Source organism: Hyperoodon ampullatus (assembly GCF_949752795.1).
Source record: "Hyperoodon ampullatus genome assembly, chromosome: 2".
NCBI lineage: Eukaryota > Metazoa > Chordata > Mammalia > Artiodactyla > Ziphiidae > Hyperoodon > Hyperoodon ampullatus.
In genome coordinates, this window is record NC_136915.1 from 52,023,418 (window position 1) to 52,046,570 (window position 23,153).

Consider the following 23,153-nt stretch of genomic DNA (forward strand, 5'->3'; position numbering starts at 1 on the left):
AAACAACATAGGCTCACTTCATGTAAAGTTTTGTGCCTTACACAAATGTTAGAAACGTTCTTTGTCTATAGTCAATATTTAACAATATTATGTAAAATACTAAATTCAACAGATTGACTACAAACATGTTTGTGTTAAAGTAAATTTTAAAAGGTTATATGTTAGCTTAAAAAAAAAAAAAGGAAGAGCTCATCTGTGTCTGACATCAGCCCAATATCCTTATCCAAGATAGGAAGTGAGGACTGCCTCACCTGGCACCACATTGATGTCTCGAGACATGTGACCTCATCCAGCAGCCTCAGCAGCTCCTGGAACTGATTATCCTCGTAGTCAAAGCGCTCCCCAAATGTGATGGAGCAAATAATATTGGAAACTGCATTGTTGATTTTGAAGTGAGGGTCGAAAGGCTGTCCTAGAGGCAGAAGAAGTGATGGATCCTTCAGATTGGTTTCCTTCTCTTTCCCTGAGAGTCTACTCTACATGACATATGACATACTGCCTACAGAACCACCTCTGAGACTGTGGCCCCAGCACCCAACACAGGGTCTAACATACAGCAAGTATTCAGTCAATGCCTGGGAAGTCAAACTGATGACCAGGATTTAAAACCAATAATAAGTTTAATGCCCATCTTATTCTTAATTCTTGAGCTCCATGAGGGCAGGTCATGGTTAGCTGTTCACTGTTATCCTCTCAGTGCCCTACACAGTGCTGGGAGCAGGACAGGCACGTAGACTCTTATTAATCACCTGGTTAGTGAATGAATGAGCCACAGTTCCCTGCACCTGTCCTATGACACACTCACCGTTCTCCTCTTCTATTGCCTGGATGAGGAAGTGGGTCTCTTCCTGAATGCGCTCCTCTAAGCTCTTCCTTCCTAAACCAAGACTCTTCAGCGTTGTCAGGGCAAACCTTCTTTGTTCCTTCCACACCTGGCCTATGGACATGATCAAGCCTGGGAAAAAGAAAGCCAACATTATGAAAAGAAAGCCAACAAGAGCCATGGGGGATAATGCATCAGATGGATGGAAGAAGAAGGGCATTAAGGCTCTTGAAAACTATTCAGAGAAATAATCCCAAAGCAATAGATATAGTGGCTAGCATTTACTGACTGCTTCTAATGCTTGACACTTTAACATTTTTAATGCATTGCGTAATTTAGCACTCACAGGACCTCTCTGAGGTAGGTCCTATCATAACTGCCAACCTTCCCAACAATTTTGTTGATAAGGAAACTGAGGCACAAGGGATAAAAGGAAACTCTGCAAGGTCTCAGAGTTAGTAAGCAGCTGAACAGGCATTCAAATTCAGTTCTGCCTAACTCCAAAGCCCATGTTTTGATTACTTGTCACATAAGTAACTGTAAGTAATTATGTTATGCAACATACTAAGAATGCACTTAGGGATCAGACAAAATTCATACTCATAAGGAGGCAAGGCCTTTAGGAGACATCCTATCTAAGCTGGACCTTAAAAAATAAATGAATCAGGGGCTTCCCTGGTGGTGCAGTGGTTGAGAGTCCGCTTGCCGATGCAGGGGATGCAGGTTCGTGCCCCGGTCCGGGAAGATCCCGCATGCCATGGAGCGGCTGGGCCCGTGAGCCATGGCCGCTGAGCCTGCACATCCGGAGCCTGTGCTCCGCAACGGGAGAGGCCACAAGAGTGAGAGGCCCGTGTACCGCAAAAAAATAAAAAATAAATAAATGAATCATTCAAGAGCATGAAAGAGTGAAAAATCTATGCATAAAGAACAACACAGGCAAAGGAAAAAAAATCTTGGTGTGTTCAGTAGATGATCATTTATTTCATAATACAGGTGAGGCCACACTTCTTTCATTTCTTCACTTCCAGAGCACTCTTCAACTCCTTCTAATATCTGCCTTTGGCCTCTACCACCTCAAGGACATGGCCTTCCCTGCTGTCCAGTCCAGGATCCTTTTCAACCTCATCTTGATGTGTCAGCAGCATGAGACACTTCTTTCTTCTCTCTTTTCCCAGGATGTGACACTCTCCAATTTTCCTCCTAATTCTCTGACTGCAGAGAATGTACCACATCTTTTGTTAATTCATCTTCTATTATATTTCAAAATGATCTAGTTCTCCATTCAAGTTCTGCAAGCCTCTTCTCCCCTTATCTATGCTCCATTTTGGGGAAAATCTCATTAGCTCTTTCTGTCCCTCAGCTCCAGACATACATACAACTGTGTGCTTGACTCTGCTGATTGAAAGGCATTTCAAACTCAGCATTTCTATGACTGAATTCATGATTGCTCCATATACAACGCCCCACCCAGACCAGCCAACACCTTGTGCTCCTCTAAATGTTCCTCCTTTCCTTTACCTACCCATTTGGGTATCTACCTCAATACCTCATTCTCTCTCTGTCTAGGTCATCATGTCTCATTGGATTTGCCTCCTGAATACCTTAAATCCATATATCTTCACGGCCACTCTCCTGGTCTAACCTACTGTAGTGTCATTTCTTGACATCTCCCTAGTCCAAGCCACCACCTTCTCTAACCTAAAATGCTGCAATAGTCTCTTGCTGCCTTTATTCCATTCTTGACATTGCAGCCTAAAGAAGTCTTTAAAATATACCATGTAAGTACGATGATTCCTTTCTCTACTGAAACTGTTCAAGAGCTTTCATTATTATTATGATAAAAAGCAACATCCTTAACAAGGAGATGCATGAACTATTCCTGGCCAAACTCAGCACCTTCATCTCCATTTAATTATCTCAGTTTAATCCCTGTGCTTCCCATACTGGCCACCTTTCAATTCCTCAGTTCACTGTCATTCTTCCCACCTCAGAGACTTTTCATACTCTATTCCCTCTGACTGATTGCTTCTTCATGTGTCATTTACTTACATTAGCTTTTCCTGAGTCTCTGAATTAGATTAGACACACCTAAGAAGTGCACCCTGCTCTTATCTTCATAACAGTTAAGGTCTGAAATTATTAGAGTAATTGATATTGTTTTCCTGAATGGAATGTAAGTTACAGAAGAACAGGATTTTGCCATTCTACTCACTGTTCTGGCACTGGTGCCTAGCACTGGGCTTCACATGGCTGATAATAAATAGAGTGAATGGATGTAGAGTTAATGGATGAAATATTTCAAAGAGGAATTGAGAAGCACCTGAAAAATATGGTGCTTTGGTAGAAAAATAAATCTGAGTTTTTCATTTAGATTTTTAAATGTGTTCGTTTATTTAATGATCATTTTAAGTGTTCATGCCAAACTCTTCTAATATAGATGGAAGGGTTAATATACCTTGTGGGGCACAGCCTTAATAATAGAGCATAAGGAACTAGAGGCAAGAAGGGATTACATAATCAGCAGAAGGAAGCAGATACACATCCATTCTCCTAGGGAAGAGATCTGAATGGGAAAACAGAAAGAGACAGCGAGAACACATTGCCTTTCTTAAAAAACACATCACATCACTGAGTGATGTGAATACTTACTAATTATAGCAGCCAGAGTGGGTTCATGCAGGTGATGCAGCTTCCCTCAAATCCCTGACATTAGGGCTAACCCTGCCAGGTTCCCTGAGGGGGTATCTGTAACAGGGAAATGTGGCCACTCAGCTTCTTTTAGGGGCAGGAATTTTATGATGGGCCTGGTCCCTGGGAGTGTTGGAGAATTACAGTCACAAAGGTACCTTTCACAGACTACAAGAATATCAAAAGTACACATCTTATATTAGTCAAGAAACTTACCATTTTTCTTAAAAACCCGTTCTCGAATAGGGGTTATAGGGCGGTTCACAAAGTTTTGGTCCTGGTGGACAAGGACTTCTTTGATTAAGGGCAATCCAGTTACAATAACTGAAGGCAAGTCACCGAATTCCAGGCTAAAAAGGTTCCCATATTTCTTCACAAACTGAAAAATAGTAAAATAGTCACAGAATATGCACATGTCTGTGTGTCCAGGAATAGAGGATTTGTGTAGCTGTGGGAGCTTGGATGGGGGAGGGGGTGTCTGTGTGCACACCTGTGTGTGCACTTAGGTCTGACGGTCTGATGGGGATGTTTCTACCTGTTTCCATTTCTCCTCCTCTCAACTAGACTCGGGCTGAATCCACTACAGGACATAGACATTCCTTATAAACATTCATCCATATGTTCAACTTCCTCGAATTGAGTGAGTATCCACCATTAGTCCTGAGAATAAGGCCTAAAGATTTAACAAAATAAACAAGGTCTTTAACTGCAAGCATCTTAAAATCTAGTGAAGGGAGAGAATTCATACATGTGACTCACCAGAGAAGGCTGAGATATGTTTAGTGAACATGGACTTCTTAGTAAATCATATCTGTTTAACCAGGAGAGAATGTCCCCTTCCTCAACATGTTCTAGGTGACAAAAAATTCATTATAGGGCTGGGACCAGGTATGGAGAAGAGCACACTAGTTCTGAAGCCATGTGCAAATCTTAACTCTATGGTTGACTAACTGTGAGCTCCAGGGAAAGTTGCTTCACTTGTTCGGAGCCTCAGCTATAAAAGGAGAAAATTATTCTTCCCTCAAAGCGTTCTGTGAAGAAGAATGAGAGCAGCGATGTGAAAGGCACTTTGTTCCCTGGTACCTGGCAGACAGCCACTCGAGCCTCTGGGGAATGAATGGGCTCTGTGTGCGAAGGGATATGGAAGCACTTGCTCATGTGACAGATAGGACAAGAGCACAGGGATGATGTGTGAGAGATAGGAGCTGGTGGTCACAGACAACCACGTCCACTGGGTGCCATGATAAGAACTTTTCACATTTTATTTCATTAACCTCACAACTACCCTATGGTAGTAATGATTTTCCTTGTCTTTCAGTAAGAAAAATGAGTCCTAGCAGAAGTAACTTTTTTTTTTATTAGTTTCTGCTTTATAACAAAGTGAATCAGTCATACATATACATCTGTTCCCACATCCCTTCCCTCATGCATCTCCCTCCCTCCCACCCTCCCCATCCCACCCCTCCAGGCGGTCACAAAGCACCGAGCTGATCTCCCTGTGCTCTGCGGCTGCTTCCCACTATCTATCTACCTTACGTTTGGTAATGTATATATGTCCATGCCTCTCTTTCCCTTTGTCACAGCTTACCCTTCCCCTTCCCCATATCCTCAAGTCCATTCTCAAGTAGGTCTGTGTCTTTATTCCCGTTTTACCCCTAGGTTCTTCATGACATTTTTTTTTTTAAATTCCATATATATGTGTTAGCATACGGTATTTGTCTTTCTCTTTCTGACTTACTTCACTCTGTATGACAGACTCTAGGTCTATCCACCTCATTACAAATAGCTCAGTTTCGTTTCTTTTTATGGCTGAGTAATATTCCATTGTATATATGTGCCACATCTTCTTTATCCATTCATCCGATGATGGACACTTAGGTTGTTTCCAGCTCCAGGCTATTGTGAATAGAGCTGCAATGAACATTTTGGTACATGTCTCTTTTTGAATTATGGTTTTCTCAGGGTATATGCCTAGTAGTGGGATTGCTGGGTCATATGGTAGTTCTATTTTTAGTTTTTTAAGGAACCTCCATACTGTTCTCCATAGTGGCTGTACCAATTCACATTCCCACCAGCAGTGCAAGAGCGTTCCCTTTTCTCCACACCCTCTCCAGCATTTATTGTTTCTAGATTTCTTGATGATGGCCATTCTGACTGGTGTGAGATGATATCTCATTGTAGTTTTGATTTGCATTTCTCTAATGATTAATGATGTTGAGCATTCTTTCATGTGTTTGTTGGCAGTCTGTATATCTTCTTTGGAGAAATGCCTATTTAAGTCTTCTGCCCATTTTTGGATTGGGTTGTTTGTTTTTTTGCTATTGAGCTGCATGAGCTGTTTATAAATTTTGGAGATTAATCCTTTGTCAGTTGCTTCATTTGCAAATATTTTCTCCCATTCTGAGGGTTGTCTTTTGGTCTTGTTTATGGTTTCCTTTGCTGTGCAAAAGCTTTGAAGTTTCATTAGGTCCCATTTGTTTATCTTTGTTTTTATTTCCATTTCTCTAGGAGGTGGGTCCAAAAGGATCTTGCTGTGATTTATGTCATAGAGTGTTCTACCTATGTTTTCCTCTAGGAGTTTGATAGTTTCTGGCCTTACATTTAGGTCTTTAATCCATTTTGAGCTTATTTTTGTGTATGGTGTTAGGGAATGATCTAATCTCATACTTTTACATGTCCCTGTCCAGTTTTCCCAGCACCACTTATTTAAGAGGCTGTCCTTTCTCCACTGTACATTCCTGCCTCCTTTATCAAAGATAAGTTGGCCGTATGTGCGTGGGTTTATCTCTGGGCTTTCTATCCTGATCCACTGATCTATCTTTCTGTTTTTATGCCAGTACCACACTGTATTAATTACTGTAGCTTTGTAGTATAGTCTGAAGTCAGGCAGCCTGATTCCTCCAGCTCCGTTTTTCGTTCTCAAGATTGCTTTGGCTATTCGGGGTCTTTTGTTTTTCCAAACAAATTTTGAAATTTTTTATTCTACTTCTGTGAAAAATGCCAGTGGTAGTTTGATAGGGATTGCATTGAATCTGTAGATTGCTTTGGGTAGTAGAGTCATTTTCACAATATTGATTCTTCCAATCCAGGAGCATGGTATATCTCTCCATCTATTTATATCATCTTTAATTTCTTTCATCAGTGTCTTATAATTTTCTGCATACAGGTCTTTTGTCTCCTTAGGTAGGTTTATTCCTAGATATTTTATTCTTTTTGTTGCAATGGTAAATGGGAGTGTTTTCTTGATTTCATTTTCAGATTTTTCATCATTAGTGTACAGGAATGCCAGAGATTTCTGTGCATTAATTTTGTATCCTGCTACTTTACCAAATTCATTGATTAGCTCTAGTAGTTTTTCGGTAGCATCTTTAGGATTCTCTATGTATAGTATCATGTCATCTGCAAACAGTGACAGCTTTACTTCTTCTTTTCCAATTTGGATTCCTTTTATTTCCTTTTCTTCTCTGATTGCTGTGGCTAAAACTTCCAAAACTATGTTGAATAAGAGTGGTGAGAGTGGGCAGCCTTGTCTTGTTCCTGATCTTAGTGGAAATGGTTTCAGTTTTTCACCATTGAGGACAATGTTGGCTGTGGGTTTGTCATATATGGCCTTTATTATGTTGAGGAAAGTTCCCTCTATGCCTACTTTCTGCAGGGTTTTTATCATAAATGGGTGTTGAATTTTGTCGAAAGCTTTCTCTGCATCTATTGAGATGATCATATGGTTTTTCTCCTTCAACTTGTTAATATGGTGTATCACATTGATTGATTTGCGTATATTGAAGAATCCTTGCATTCCTGGAATAAACCCCACTTGATCATGGTGTATGATCCTTTGAATGTGCTGTTGGATTCTGTTTGCTAGTATTTTGTTGAGGATTTTTGCATCTATGTTCATCAGTGATATTGGCCTGTAGTTTTCTTTCTTTGTGACATCCTTGCCTGGTTTTGGTATCAAGGTGATGGTGGCCTCGTAGAATGAGTTTGGGAGTGTTCCTTCCTCTGATATTGTTTGGAAGAGTTTGAGAAGGATGGGTTTTAGCTCTTCTCTAAATGTTTGATAGAATTCGCCTGTGAAGCCATCTGGTCCTGGGCTTTTGTTTGATGGAAGATTTTTAATCACAGTTTGAATTTCAGTGCTTGTGATTGGTCTATTCATATTTTCTATTTCTTCCTGAGTCAGTCTTGGTAGGTTGTGCATTTCTAAGAATTTGTCCATTTCTTCCAGGTTGTCCATTTTATTGGCATAGAGTTGCTTATAGTAATCTCTCATGATCTTTTGTATTTCTGCAGTGTCAGTTGTTACTTCTCCTTTTTCATTTCTAATTCTACTGATTTGAGTCTTCTCCCTTCTTGATGAGTCTGGCTAATGGTTTGTCAATTTTGTTTATCTTCTCAAAGAACCAGCTTTTAGTTTGGTTGATCTTTGCTATCGTTTCCTTCATTTCTTTTTCATTTATTTCTGATCTGATCTTTATGATTTCTTTCCTTCTGCTAACTTTGGGGGTTTTTTGTTCTTCTTTCTCTAATTGCTTTAGGTGCAGTGTCAGGTTGTTTACTCGAAATGTTTCCTGTTTCTTAAGGTGGGATTGTATTGCTATAAACTTCCCCCTTAGAACTGCTTTTGCTGCGTCCCATAGGTTTTGGGTCGTCGTGTCTCCATTGTCATTTGTTTCTAGGTATTTCTTAATTTCCTCTTTGATTTCTTCAGTGATCACTTCGTTATTGAGTAGTGTATTGTTTAGCCTCCATGTGTTTGTATTTTTTACAGATCTTTTCCTGTAATTGATGTCTAGTCTCATAGCGTTGTGGTCGGAAAAGATACTTGATACAATTTCAATTTTCTTAAATTTACCAAGGCTTGATTTGTGACCCAAGATATGATCTATCCTGGAGAATGTTCCATGAGCACTTGAGAAAAATGTGTATTCTGTTGTTTTGGGGTGGAATGTCCTATAAATGTCAATTAAGTCCATCTTGTTTAATGTATCATTTAAAGCTTGTGTTTCCTTATTTATTTTCATTTTGGATGATCTGTCCATTGGTGAAAGTGGGGTGTTAAAGTCCCCTACTATGATTGTGTTACTGTCGATTTCCCCTTTTATGGCTGTTAGTATTTGCCTTATGTATTGAGGTGCTCCTATGTTGGGTGCATAAATATTTACAATTGTTATATCTTCTTCTTGGATCGAGCCCTTTATCGTTATGTAGTGTCTTTCTTTGTCTCTTCTAATAGTCTTTATTTTAAAGTCTATTTTGTCTGATATAAGAATTGCTACTCCAGCTTTCTTTTGATTTCCATTTGCATGGAATATCTTTTTCCATCCCCTTACTTTCAATCTGTATGTGTCTCTAGGTCTGAAGTGGGTCTCTTGTAGACAGCATATATATGGGTCTTGTTTTTGTATCCATTCAGCCACTCTGTGTCTTTTGGTGGGAGCATTTAGTCCATTTACATTTAAGGTAATTATTGATATGTATGTTCCTATTCCCATTTCCTTAATGGCTTTGGGTTCGTTATTGTAGGTATAGTCCTTCTGTTGTGTTTCTTGCCTAGAGAAGTTCCTTTAGCATTTGTTGTAAAGCTGGTTTGGTGGTGCTGAACTCTCTCAACTTTTGCTTGTCTGTAAAGGTTTTAATTTCTCCATCAAATCTGAATGAGATCCTTGCTGGGTAGAGTAATCTTGGTTGCAGGTTTCTCTCCTTCATCACTTTAATTATGTCCTGCCACTCCCTTCTGGCTTGTAGAGTTTCTGCTGAGAGATCAGCTGTTAACCTGATGGGGATTCCCTTGTGTGTTATTTGTTGTTTTTCCCTTGCTGCTTTTAATATGATTTCTTTGTGTTTAATTTTTGACAGTTTGATTAATATGTGTCTTGGCGTATTTCTCCTTGGATTTATTCTGTATGGGACTCTCTGTGCCTCCTGGACTTGATTAACTATTTCCTTTCCCATATTAGGGAAGTTTTCAACTATAATCTCTTTAAATATTTTCTCAGTCCCTTTCTTTTTCTCTTCTTCTTCTGGAACCCCTATAATTCGAATGTTGGTGCGTTTAATGTTGTCCCAGAGGTCTCTGAGACTGTCCTCTGTTCTTTTCATTCTTTTTTCTTTATTTTGCTCTGCAGCAGTTATTTCCACTATTTTATCTTCCACCTCACTTATCCGTTCTTCTGCCTCAGTTATTCTGCTATTGATCCCATCTAGAGTATTTTTCATTTCATTTATTGTGTTTTTAATCGATGCTTGATTCATCTTTAGTTCTTCTAGGTCCTTGTTAACTGTTTCTTGCATATTGTCTATTCTATTTCCAAGATTTTGGATCTGGGAAATAGAATCTTGGATCAGCTTTACTATCATTATTCTGAATTCTTTTTCAGGTAGACTGCCTATTTCCTCTTCATTTGTTAGGTCTGGTAGGTTTTTATCTTGCTCCTTCACCTGCTGTGTGTTTTTCTGCTTTCTCATTTTGCTTATGTTACTGTGTTTGGGGTCTCCTTTTTGCAGGCTGCAGATTCGTAGTTCCCGTTGTTTTTGGTGTCTGTCCCCCGTGGCTAAGGTTGTTTCAGTAGGTTGTGTAGGCTTCCTGGTGGGGGGGACTAATGCCTGTGTTCTGGTGGTTGAAGCTCGATCTTGTCTTTCTGGTGGACAGGTCCACGTCTGGTGGTGTGTTTTGGGGTGTCTGTGGCCTTATTATGTTTTTAGGTAGCCTCTCTGCTAATGGGTGGGGTTGTGTTCCTGCCTTGCTAGTTGCTTGGCATAGGGTGACCAGCACTGTAGCTTGCTGGTCGTTGACTGAAGCTGGGTGCTGGTGTTGAGATGGAGATCCCTGGGAGATTTTCGCTTCTTGATATTATGTGGAGCTGGGAGGTCTCTTGTGGACCCGTGTCCTGAAGTTGGCTCTCCCACTTCAGAGGCACAGCACTAACTCCTGGCTGCAGCACCAAGAGCCTTTCATCCACCCGGCTCAGAATAACAGTGAGAAAAAGTAGAGAGAAATAATTAGTAGAAGAAAGAAAGAGAGATTGAAAGAAAGGAAGAAGGGAAGAAAGGAAGGAAGGAAGGAAGGAAGAAAGAAAGGAGGGAGAGAGGAAGGATGGAAAGAAAGAAGGAAAGAAAGGAGGGAGGGAGGGAGGAATGAAAGCAAAAGGAAGAGTGAATGGAAGAAGAGAGGGAGGGAGGGAGGAAGGAAAGAAAGAAAGAAAGACAGGAGGGAGGGAGGGAGGGAGGAAGGAAAGAAAAAGAAAGTGGAAAGAAGAAGGGTGGGAGGGAGGGAGGGATGGAGGAAAGAAAAAGAAAGAAGGAAAGGAGGAGCGGAGGGAGGGAGGGAGGAAGGGAAGGGAGGAAAAAAAGAAAGAGCAGGTAAAGTAAAATAGAATAAAGTATGAAATATAGTAGCGTTATTAAAATTAAAAAGTAATTATTGAAAAAAAACACGGACCGATAGAACCCTGGGACATATGGTGGAAGCAAAGCTATACAGAGAGAATCTTACACAGAAGATTACACATACACATTCACAAAAAGAGAGCAGGGGGAAAAATCAAAAATCTTGCTCTCCAAGTCCACCTCCTCGATTTGGGATAATTCGTTGTAAAAAGAGGAAAAGGGCGAAAAGTCTGAAATCTTGCTAAGTCCACCTCCTTAATTTGAGATAATTCGTTGTAAAAAGAGGAAAAAAAAAAAGGGGGGGGGAAAGTCTTAAATCTTGTCCTCAAGGTCCACTTCCTCAATTTGGGATAATTCGTTGTAAAAAGAGGAAAAGGGCGAAAAGTCTGAAATCTTGCTAAGTCCACCTCCTTAATTTGAGATAATTCGTTGTAAAAAGAGGAAAAAAAAAAAAAGGGGGGGGGAAAGTCTTAAATCTTGTCCTCAAGGTCCACTTCCTCAATTTGGGATGATTCGCTGTCCATTCATGCACTCCACAGACGCAGGGCACATCAAATGGACCGTGGAGCTTTAATCCGCTGCCTCGGAGGCTGCACAGAGAGATTTCCCTGTCTCTGCTCTCACAGCTCCCGGGTCTCAGCCTTGGACCTGGCCCCGCCTCTGCGCGTAGGTCGCCGGAGGGCGTCCGTTCTTCGCTCAGACAGGACGGGTTTAAAGGAGCCGCTGATTGGGGGGCTCTGGCTCACTCAGGCAGAGGGGAGGGAGGGGAATGCCCTCTCCTCGCGCACCAGGCAACAAAAGGGAAAAAAGTCTCTTGCCTCTCCGGTAGCTCCAGACCCTTTCCCCGGACTCCCTCCGGGCTAGCACTAACCCCTTCAGGGTCTCTTCCTGCCGCCAGCCCCAGTCCTCTCCCTGCGCTCCGACTGAAAGCCGATACCCGAGCCTCAGCTCCCAGCCCCGCCCGCCCTGGCGGCCGAGCAGACAAGTCTCTCGGGCTGGTGTGTGCCTGAGGGCACCGATCCTCTGTGCCAAAACCTCTCTGCTTTGCCCTCCGCACCCCTGTTGCTGTGCTCTCCTCCGCTACTCCGTAGCTTTCCCCCTCCGCCACCTGCAGTCTCCGCCCGCGAAGGGGCTTGTAGTGTGTAGAAACCTTCCCTCCTTCACGGCTCCCTCCCACTGGTGCAGGTCCCGTCCATATCCTATTGTCTCTGTTTATTCTTTTTTTCTTTTGACCTACCCAGGTATGTGGGGAGTTTCTTGCCTTTTGGGGGGTCTGAGGTCTTCTGTCAGCGTTCAGTAGGTGTTCTGTTGGAGTTGTTCCACGTGTAGATGAATTTCTGATGTATCTGTGGGGAGGAAGGTGATCTCCGCGTCTTACTCTTCCGCCATCTTCCTCCGGCCCCTCTGCTCTTTATTATTGCTGTGGCTATGACATCATTTTCTTACCCTATTGTATGAAGCCCCTCGGATCCCAAATGTCGATTCTTCAATCCACTGCCAAGCCCTGGGGGAGCCGGTGCCACTTAAGAAATTTTGAAGAGAAGATATTTAGGACAAGTGGTTCCAGCAGCTGCTAGGGCCCAACTGGGGTTGACTAGCCACAAGCAGCAAGGCTCCTGGCTGGCTGGGCCAAAATGTGTTACTGAGTCCAAGCTCGTACTACTTGCCTCACAGCAGGCCAATAAATGGAGTGATGAGTTGTACGGGCAAAGGAATAGCAACTTTATTCAGAAAGCCCACAGACCGAGAAGACTACAGACTCGTGTCCCGAAGAACCATCTTGCCTGAGTGAGAATTCAGGCTTCTTTTATACTCCTAGCAGAAGTAACTTAGCCAAGATGACAAAGCTATTGGGTGTTGGTGAAATTTGCCAAGCATTATGTAAGATTTAAGAACAAAGCCATGAACCCGAGATGGTGCTTGGACCTTAGAGTTTAGTGGATGTGACAGAATGAATGTGAGAACGAGGGTGAGGGAGCTGGGAGAGGAAGAGTGAGAGTGAGAGAGAATGGAAGAGTGTGTGGGTGTGTCAGGAGTGTACACAAATGTTCAGGTATGTGCAAATACAGCTTGGACCGCAGTCAAGGATCATAAATCAAAGTCTTCCCTGACATGCTTCCTCAAGAGAGGAATCTAAGTAGACCTGCCCATTCCTGCAGACTGCAGGGCTGTGTCTTACTAAGGCTGTGGTACCAAACAGAAGCGCTCATTTCCTCCAGGTATCTGTGGCCCCACCTCCCTAGCTGCCATGCACTTATGCTCTCCCATGTCACCTCAAGCTCCCTGGACTGTGTCACCCCTTCAGAGCAGATACCATGGATTTAGTCTCATTCCACCACCCTGCTCCCATATTAAAGACCAAGCCTGAACTTCATCTTTCCATTGTCTTGTTGGTCTACAGTCTTCCATCCATGTTTGTTCATCACTAGCACAGTAAGTCTGTCTTGTTAGAAAGAGCAGAGCCAAGATTCCATCTTAGTCTGGTGTGCCTCTAAAAGTGCACATCTTGTTCTAACAAATGGCAGGAACGGGTCTGCATAAATCAAGACTTTTTATTTCATCATGCTGAATGCCTGGATGAACTTCTTAGGTTTTACAGAAAGGATTTCGTGACTATTTCAGAATATACAGTAAAAATATTTTTGGAATGGCTGAAAATCTCAGGTTAAGCTAAAGGACTCCTAACTGACAATGTATACAACCTGGAATCTCAGCTTGTTCTTGGAGGGGACTTGGCACTCCAGTAATGTTTACTGAAATGAACTTCTACAGAGTTTCACCTCTTACCAACTCTCTGCCCACATATATTTCTAGTCCAACAGAACTACATCAAACATTTTTATGGCGTGATTAACTGTGTAAACGTGGATACATCAAAGGACCTCCTGCAGCCCTGGTACCAACGGTGGTGATGTCTACCAATTCTTAAGTAATCATGCCAGTCACTGTGCCAATGGCTCTACTTGGAGGTAAATGTAAGTCCCAGTGTCATCTGAGAAGGCTTTGTAAGGTAGAGAATACATTTCGATGTACAAAAACAAACAAGTTCTTAAGAAAAAGACAGTGTAAGGGAAAAAAAAGAGGTTAAAAATAAGGTTGTTCAGCCTCCTACACTATTGGTGGGGATGTAGGAAGGTACAGCCACTATGGAAAACAGTATGGAGGTTCCTCAAAAAAACTAAAAATAGTGTTGCCATATGACCCAAGAATCCCACTCCTAGGCATATACCTGGACAAAACTATAATTCAGAAAGATACACATACCCCTATGTTCATAGCAACTCTATTCACAATTGCCAAGGCATGGAAACAACCTAAATGTCCACTGACAGATGAATGGATAAAGAAGATATGGTGCATATGTACGATGGAGTATTACTCAGACATAAAAAGAATGAAATAATGCCATTTGTGGCAACATGGATGGAACTAGAGATTATCGTACTAAGTGAAGTAAGTCAGAAGGAGAATGACAAATACCATATGATATCACTTGTGGAATCTAAAATATGACACAACGAATTTATCTACGAAACAGAAACAGACTCACAGACATAGAGAACAGACATGTTGCTAAGGCAGGGTGTGGGAGAGGGATGGTATGGGAGTTTGGGGTTAGCAGATGCAAACTATTATGAATAGGATGGATAAACAACAAGGTCCTACTGTATAGCACAGGGAACAATATTCAATATCCTGTGATAAACCATAATGGAAAATAATATAACAAAGAATCTGTATATATGTATAACTGAATCACTTTGCTGTACAGTAGAAATTAACATAGCATTGTAAATCAACTATGCTTCAATTTAAAAAAAGGTGGTTCAGGAGGCTAAAACAGGCTTAAAATCAGAAATGAAAATAGAAAGATCAAGAGAAAAGGAATAGCACAGTAGCTATAAAAGGCAAATAAAAGTAATAGGTTACAGGAAATTTCATATGAACGATAAATATTCCAAATGTAAGATGAAGCATTTAAATAATAAAGTAGAGCAAAATAAATGTTTAGAATAAAAAAAATTAGAAGTGGTGAGTTAGTGAGACAAGAGACTGAACCACGAGATATAAAGTTGAGGAAGATTCTACTTAATTTAAGTTCTTAAACTCAAAAGCCAACAAAACAAAGACAGGAAAAAAGAAAAAGGAAAAAAGGAAGAGTGTATCAATTCTTATTCCCACTAGCAGTAGGTGAGAGGGTCTGTTCCTCTGAACACTCACCAGCACTGAGCTCTGTGCTCAAGGAGCTAAGATTCTCTCTCACTGGCTAAACTGTACTTTAAAATGTGTCACTCAATGCATTTGTATTGCTTTTATAGTTACAAAGCATTTCTATCCAATGAAGCACAAAAAAGAAACCTAAGGACATAGGGAATAAAGCTTCATAACACTTCTTACACTTTTTAAGTCATAAGATCCTTCAAAAATCTAGTATGTCATGGATCTGGTAAAGCAAAACCCTGTACACATGAATACATTTATGCATAAATGCAGTTCACCAGTCCCCTGGGGTCTCTGAACTCCTGCTAAGAATACTGGTCTCACTGGTAGTTCTTGGGGTTATGCTAGGTTTCTGGGAACAGCCTGTGGAAATCAGATTCAAGTTCAGTCCAACAGGTTTTTATGAAATGCTTTCTGAGTTGTCAGGCACCTTCTGACATTGCTAAGTTATATGTGAGGGCAATACAGAGATCAATATGCTATGGTGTTTTCCTGAAGTGTCAAAGCCTCTCGGGGAAGGCTGACTACAGAAAAAAACTAACGCATAGTGGAAGATGATATATGTTATAATGCTGAAGCAAGGGGCATGAAGCTATTGAAAGAAGAGAAGAATTCCACTCCAGGTACGGGAGAAAGCTTCTAAGAGGAGCTGATATTTGGGCCAGATTGTAAATGAAGGTGTGGGTACCTGAAAAAGGATATGTGTTGTGAAGGCAAAGATTTTAGGCTGTGGGAATAGCATACACCAATGCAAAGACAGGAAAATGGGGGCTTTCAGGAACAAGTGAGCTCTCTTTTCTGACTGCAATATAGGTTCATTAAAGAGTACTAACCCTGTGGTTGGTCAAGGCCGGGTGCTGGAGGTACAGGTCCTTAATATTAAGTTGCCCCCAATCTAATGGGGCATACAGATAAGTAACCAGTTCTTATTATTACCATTCTGTACAATAAATTATTAAATGGGGGAAAGCAGGAAGCACATAAGGGGACCAAAGGCTAGGATAGGTTTCTGGGAAAAAATACCTTCTCATTTGTGTACGGAGAGGGGAAACAAGCCTGGCAAGGTAATGTGAGCTAGACCAAGGATATACAAATGTCCAGTGAAATATTTTGGATCTTGTTTTGTTTGCAACTAGAAAACTGAATAGGAGAGGTAAGGGCAGTGAGTGCTTAAGAACTTGGATTTTTGAAGTCATACAAATCCATTTATATCCAGCTTCTGCTTTCACTTTCTATGTGATTTTTGGTCAAGTTATTTAACTTCTCTGTGTCCCAGTTTCCAAATCTATAAAATGGGGGATATTACTAATTCCCATCATTGGGATGGTGGGGATAAGTAACCATAATACTAAAAAAAATTATAAAATTATTTATTGTTATTGATATATTTGGGAGTATATTTTAGCAAAAGCACTCTCATTAGATCTGGACAAAGGAATGGAGGGGAAGTGGCCAGAGAGTGGATTAATGCAGCCCACACAGCAATCAGGCCAGACAGGGTATGCAACCTCAACTGGCTTTTCCTTGAGTTTGTTACTATAAATTTTTGAAGAAAGGAGGAGGGTGGTAGATATAGAAAGAAGCATCAACTATGTGCTAGGCACCCTGGCAGTAAACTGATAGTCATGAACTTGTTTGATTCTTATAATAACCCTACAATGTATTCTTTGTTTTCAGAAAAAGAAGCACAGAGATTTAGTGCCTAGCTGGTGGTCATACATTTGGGCTCTTCCTAACTCTGTCTGTATGTCTCATCCTTAACTGAAAGCATGAAGATATTCTCTCTCTCTCCTTCTGAGTGATGAAGCTCCCTAAATATTAGCTGGCCACATGACTTCCCAATCAAAACCACATTTCTCAGCTTCTCCAGGTGTGGCCAATGGGACGTAAGTAGTGGTGATGTGTGCATCTTCTGGGTCATGTCCTTGAAGAAAAGTTGCTTCTCACCACCTGCTCCTTTCCCCTGTCCATGGACTGGAACTCATACATGAAGATGTTGTAGGACGAGAGCAACATGATAGGAGGAACTGGGGTTTCTGGATGGCCTTGTGGTACAAAGCAGCCTTCCTACCCTGGTCTTCCTGCCTACATCTGAACTCACTTCTGAGAGAGAAATAAATTTCACTCCTTTTTTACACCACTGTATTTTGGGGCCTTTTTATTATAAGCAGCTTAATGTATATCCTCATAATACATTTATCCACCTTATCTACCATTCTCCCACTTTAGTCCAATAAGATTTTCTCTTATTTAAATACATGCACATATAGCTGTGGTAGAGGAAGTTTAGAAAAAAAGGGGAAAAACAAGAATGGTTCATGGTTCCCATCACACCTTACAAATAGGCCAGTTTCTTCACGGCCCTCTCACTTTGTTTTAGCTCATGTCACTTCCTCCCATTTAAAAATCTCCTGTCCACTTTACTCCATATAACCACTTGCCTAACATTTCTTTCCAGTTCAGCCAAATTTATTTCAACATTCTATAGAGGTTATCCCCAGGGCTTCCCATTCACAGTGATTGCACTTCATGTTATCTCATTTGGTTACCAAAAGTTTATAACACACATTTCATCATACACTGTCTTGTACTGTGCCTGTCATATAATAAGCACTTCATAAATGTCTGTTGGATAAATGAACCCCTGGGTAAGTCAATTATCCTCTAACTACATCGTGAAAAGTCAGGTAGCATAAGTCAGAGAATAGGTATATGAGTCAAATAGTCCTGTGTCCAAGTCCTTGTTTAATGTTATAGCTGATAGGTAATGATAGATAGGTAAGTAGAGATAGATAGATAGGTAATGATAGGTAGTTAATGATAGGTACTTAATGTTTCCAAATTGCTGGCATGTAAATTTAATTACAACTAAATCACACCATTTAACTCCATTTTTTTTACAGCCAAAAATATTTCATTGCAAACCTATATAAAATAAAATTGAACACTTCTGATGAAAAATCTTTGGGCCAGAGATAAGACCCTAGCCTCAGTTTCATCCCTGGCCAGTTTTATGACATGAGGCAAATCATGTAACCTCTTTAGCCATATCTATCTTAATGGTAAAACAAGGGCACAGACCAAGTTTCTAATTCCAGACAAGAGTGAGTAAAAGCATCCCATTTTACTCCTCCTCCTCATCATGATACTGACACATACAAAAAGTAACACCAATAAAACCCTGTTCTCTGTAGTCAAAGGACCAGATAAAGGGTGGTCCACCAGGACAGAGCATTTCAACCTTTCTACCTTCCTTTTCTGGAGACAAATACCATAAGAGATGTGACCCTCCCACATCCTAATGAGGGGCTACAGCAGTGAAGAAGATGCATGGAAACTTGCCTTCATCTTACCTTTGCAATAAGGCGGTGCCCCTTCCCTGCTGACTCTATGAGCTGAATTGTGACTATCACCCCTGAACTACAGTAAAGAGACTCCTTGAAGTAGTCAGTGGGCAAAATTCTGATTTCTACCACTCTACAGAAATAAGGAGGCACCTGTATCCCATGGAGATGATATGGTTAGATTACTGACTTCCCCCCACCCCCTGCAGTAAGGAAGAGGTTACCCTACTCAGAGGGGCCCCAATCTTTTGTCCCCATCCTCATTCTCTCCAGCCTGCACTGATGAGAATGTGGGTTGGAGTCCTATCGGGGTGGACAACACATAAGTGCGGTAGACCAGTATAGCATTGCAAAGATTTTATAACCTAAATTGACATTTGAACCACAATCCACAAAAGTGAACATTCTGAACATAAACAGATTGACTATCTGCCAAAATAAAAGATTTACATAGAGTCCAGAGTCACATAACAAAATACACCAAATGTCCAGAATATAGTCCAAAATTACTCATGTTACCAAGAACCAGAGAAAACTCAAATTGAATGAGTTGAAACTAATACTGAGATGATAAAGATGTTGGAATTATAGGATAAAGATTTTAAACCAGCTATTGAAAATGTTTCGATCAACAATTATACTCTCAAAAAAATTTTTAAATAGAAAATCTTAACAAAGAACTAGAAAATATACATAAGAACCAAAGAGAAATTTTAGAACTGAAAAATACAATAATGTAAACAAAAAACTCAATAGAGCAACTCAGTGGCAGAGTGGTAATGACAGGATAATCAGTGAAATTGAAGACATCAATAGAAAGTGTCCAAGCTGAACAACACAGAGAAAATAGATTGAGAAAAGATAAAACAACTGAGCTTCAGGGACTGATATTAGAATAACAAAAGATCTGTCAGTTGTGCAATCAGTGCCAAAGAGTACCAGAAGGAAAGGAAAATAACATGGACTTGAAAAAATACTTGAAGAAATAATGGCTGAAAAATTCTCAAATTTGGTACTAGAAAAACCTACAGATTCAAGAAGTTGTGAGTGAACCCAATAAATCCAAAGAATTCAACACCAAGACATATAATCAAATCTCTGAAACCAATAAAAACAAAGAAAACTTCTTGAAAGCATGCAGAGGAAAACAACTCATTACTCATGGGGAACAACAATTCAAATTACAACAGATTTTCTCATAAGGAACTAGAGAGGCCAGAAAGAGGTAGCACATTTTCAAGGGATTAATAAAAGAAACTGTCAACCTAGAATTCTATATCCAGTGATAATATACTTCAGAAAAGAAGGTGAAATAAAACATTCTTAGATGAAGGAAATTTAAGAGAATTTTTTTTTTTGCCAGCAGACCAGTTCTAAAAGAATAGCTAAAGAAAGTTCTTCAGTTAGGAAAGAAAGAGCAACAGAAAGGGTAAATAAATGGGTAAATACTGTAGACTAATCTTCTCTTCTTGAATTTAACAAATCATGTTTGACAGTTAAAAGAAAATTATAATACTGTCTGAGGTGGTTCTCAATGTCTGTAGAGGTGATATTTAAGACAATTTATATATTATAAAGTGGGGGAAGGTAAAAGGACCTAAAGAGTTTTAAGGTGTCTGTATTCCACCTGAAGTGGTAAACTGTTGATACTTATTGCAATAAGTTATGTACGCATAGCATGTAATCTTTACACCAAGCACTTAAAAACAATACAAAGAGATATACTCAAAAACACTATAGAAAAATTAAAATGAAATTCTCAAAAAATGTTCAAGTGACCCACAGGAAGACAGGAAAGGAGAAACAGAGGAGTAAAAAACAAAGTGAAAAATAGGAAACAAATAATAAATTGGCAGACTTATGTTTTAACAAATCAATAATTACATTAAATATAAATGATCTAAATTCACCAATCAAATGTCTGATATTGGCAGAATGAAAAAAAAATACCCACCTATATGTTATCTACAAGAAACTCATTTCAAATAAAATGGTATAAGTAGATTAAAAGTAAAAGATTGGAGAAGCATATATTATGCAAATACTAATCAGAAGAAACTGGTGTGGCTATATTATATCAGATAAAGTAAAATTCAGGCAAAGAAAATTACCAGAGATAAAGAGTGACATTACACAATAAAGAGCCAATTCACCAAGATGAAATAACAATTTTAATGTGTATACACCATCTAAAAGAGCTGCCAAATACACAAATGAAAACTACCAGAACTGACTAGAGACACAGAAAAACAAGTAATTATAGTTGAAGACTTTGACAACCCTCTCCTAGTAACTGATAGAATCAGTAGACAAGAAGTCAACAAGGGTTCAGAAGAACTAAAGAACGCAGTCATTTAATTATATCTAATTGACATACAATATAGAACACTCCATCCAACAACGGCAGAATTCACATTGTTTTTCAAGTATGCATGGTGCTGTATCTTGGGTCATAAAACCAACCTTAACTTATTTTTAAAAAATTGAAATTATGCAAAATATGTCCTCTGACCATAATGGACTCCAACTGGAAATCACTAACAGAAAGAAAACAGGAAAATCTCCCAATATTGGAAATTAAACAACACATTTATTAAAGAAGGGTATGGGTTTAGGTGCCTAGCCTTAAAATTCTGTAGACTAATCCTGTACCAAATGTGTGTTTCTCCCAGAAAGTGATAAAAACCTTCTCCATCTGATCTGAGTTTATATTATAGGCTTGTGTTTAAAGTGCTCCAGGCATTTCTAGGGAAAGGGGAACTATTATTTGTTGGGCACCTATAATAAGCTGTATTAATATTGACCATTCATTGTTTTATTTAATGTTCACACCCACCTATCACAGTGTTGTCTGTCAGCAAGGTACCTGTGCTGAGAGTCAGGGAAGCAGCTGAAAATGCTTGAGAAAGTGCTGGATGTTGGAGGGAATTCTAAGGAATTCAGAGTGGCCACAGTTAGGCAGCCCTGATGGAAGATGATTATAAAGAAGTGGAAAGAGGCTACAGCAAGATTTCCAAGTGGCTCCCTAAGGAGTCTGAAAGCTGGGAAGCAGCAAGAAGCCTTGAGAAAGCCTAAGCAGAGGAGTGACATTTTAAAATGATTACTTTAGTGAGAGTGGATTGCAGGGCGAGAAGGCTGAATGTGAGGGGCTCATTCCTTGTGGGGATGGGAGCAATTCAGTTGAAAAGCGGTGAGGATTTAGGTAGAAGTATCACCATTTCACACATGGGAAACGGAGCCTCCGAGAGGGAAAGTACCGGATTTTTCCCCCCAAGGATAATAATATTAAAAAGTGATTATATTATAAATATAATGTCCCAATAATATGTAACAAGACACAATTAAATGACTTAAAGAACATACCGTGTCTGGCACACTTAAATAGTAAACAGTTAACAAAATTTCATCCCTAGAAGTGGAATCATGCCGGTGGCTGGTGAGGAGAGCGAGGCTCAAAGCTACCCGGGTGCCCTCTTTAGCCTCAGAGCCCCCCAGCCTCCCGCCCTCGGTACCCGGAATGGCCCTTGTCCTGCAGATCAGGGTCAGGACGCGGCCTTGGCACCTTCGCCCACTCCTACCCTCTGAAGCGACAGGTGCCCCTTCTCAAAGTCCAGATGGAAGAAGTTGCCTACGAAGGGCAGGCGCGGGGGTCCCGGCGGGTAGTTCTTCGGGCGCCGCCTTTTGAGGAAATCAGCAAAGAAGAGAAAGGCGACGGCCCCCAACAGGACAGTGCGGGGACGGAGAACGGTCCAGAAGGCAGCCGCCAGGGAGCCCACCGCCGCGAGCATGGCGGCGACCTCGGCTCGCTCTTCCGCGGTCTGGTCCAGCGAAGGTCCCGGCAGCTCTCAGCCTCTAAGCTGCCAGCACTGCCCTCCTTCCTCGCCTGCCCTCGGCCCCGCCCCGCCCTGCCCCGCCCTGCCCCGCCCCCCCTCTCCAACCCTCACTCCGCCGCGCCCCTACCCTGGGAGCCTGGTCTGCATGACCCATCTGGGCTCTTCCTCAGGCCGCGCCTCCTGCCGCGCCCCCAACCCGCCTCCACCCGGTCCTCTACTCCCCTCTGCCTTCTCCCAGCCCGCCTGCCGCCCACCAGATGCCTGTGGCCGGATTCCTGGGAGAACAGCAAGGGTCTCGGAAAAGGCCTGGCTACAAGCGTTTTTATTAGCTAGTTAGAGAGCCTGTCTCTCTGTGAGACCATCGGGGCTCCTGGGTTTATGTCATCGCATCTCAGAGAGGGCCGCGGACACTTGAGCTCTGTGTTTTTCTATCACCGTCTCACCAAAGGACTGGAACCGCGCCTGGTAATAAAATAGGAAAACAGCAGCACCTGATATTTCCTGGGCGCTTACTATAATAACAGACTTCTTTAGATGAATAGCTTAATTCTGACAATTTATACAGATATGCTTCGTTCCATCTTGCAGTTGCAGAAACTGAGACAGAGGTTAATATCAAATACGTGGTAAATAAATGAATCCACCGGTCTGCAGCACATTTAAGGGAGGCCCTGTATTTGTAACTGTTACGAAGTTTAAGAAGCATTACATCAAAGCTCTAACACTGAGGCTAGTCTTTAATAGGTGCTTAATGAACATTGAAGGTAGGTGTCTTAGTCCTTGTCCTTTTTGGTTTGCGTAGTGAGATTCTTCCTCTGAAGCCTCAAGATGGTGTAGGACCCCAGGTTCCAACCT

General features: G+C 41.0%; 1 protein-coding gene across 1 annotated transcript in view; it reads right to left on the minus strand.

The window, feature by feature from the left end:
* Positions 1-22,253, minus strand: part of CYP2J2 (cytochrome P450 family 2 subfamily J member 2) — a gene marked incomplete at both ends in the record, with an annotated part of 38,714 nt that extends 16,461 nt beyond the window's left edge. The window contains 4 exons of the mRNA XM_079728387.1: positions 252-412; positions 806-955; positions 3,728-3,890; positions 22,044-22,253. Coding sequence (XP_079584513.1) covers positions 252-412; positions 806-955; positions 3,728-3,890; positions 22,044-22,253 — 684 coding nt within the window. The remainder of the gene's footprint in view (positions 1-251; positions 413-805; positions 956-3,727; positions 3,891-22,043) is intronic.
* Positions 22,254-23,153: the final 900 nt, after the last annotated feature.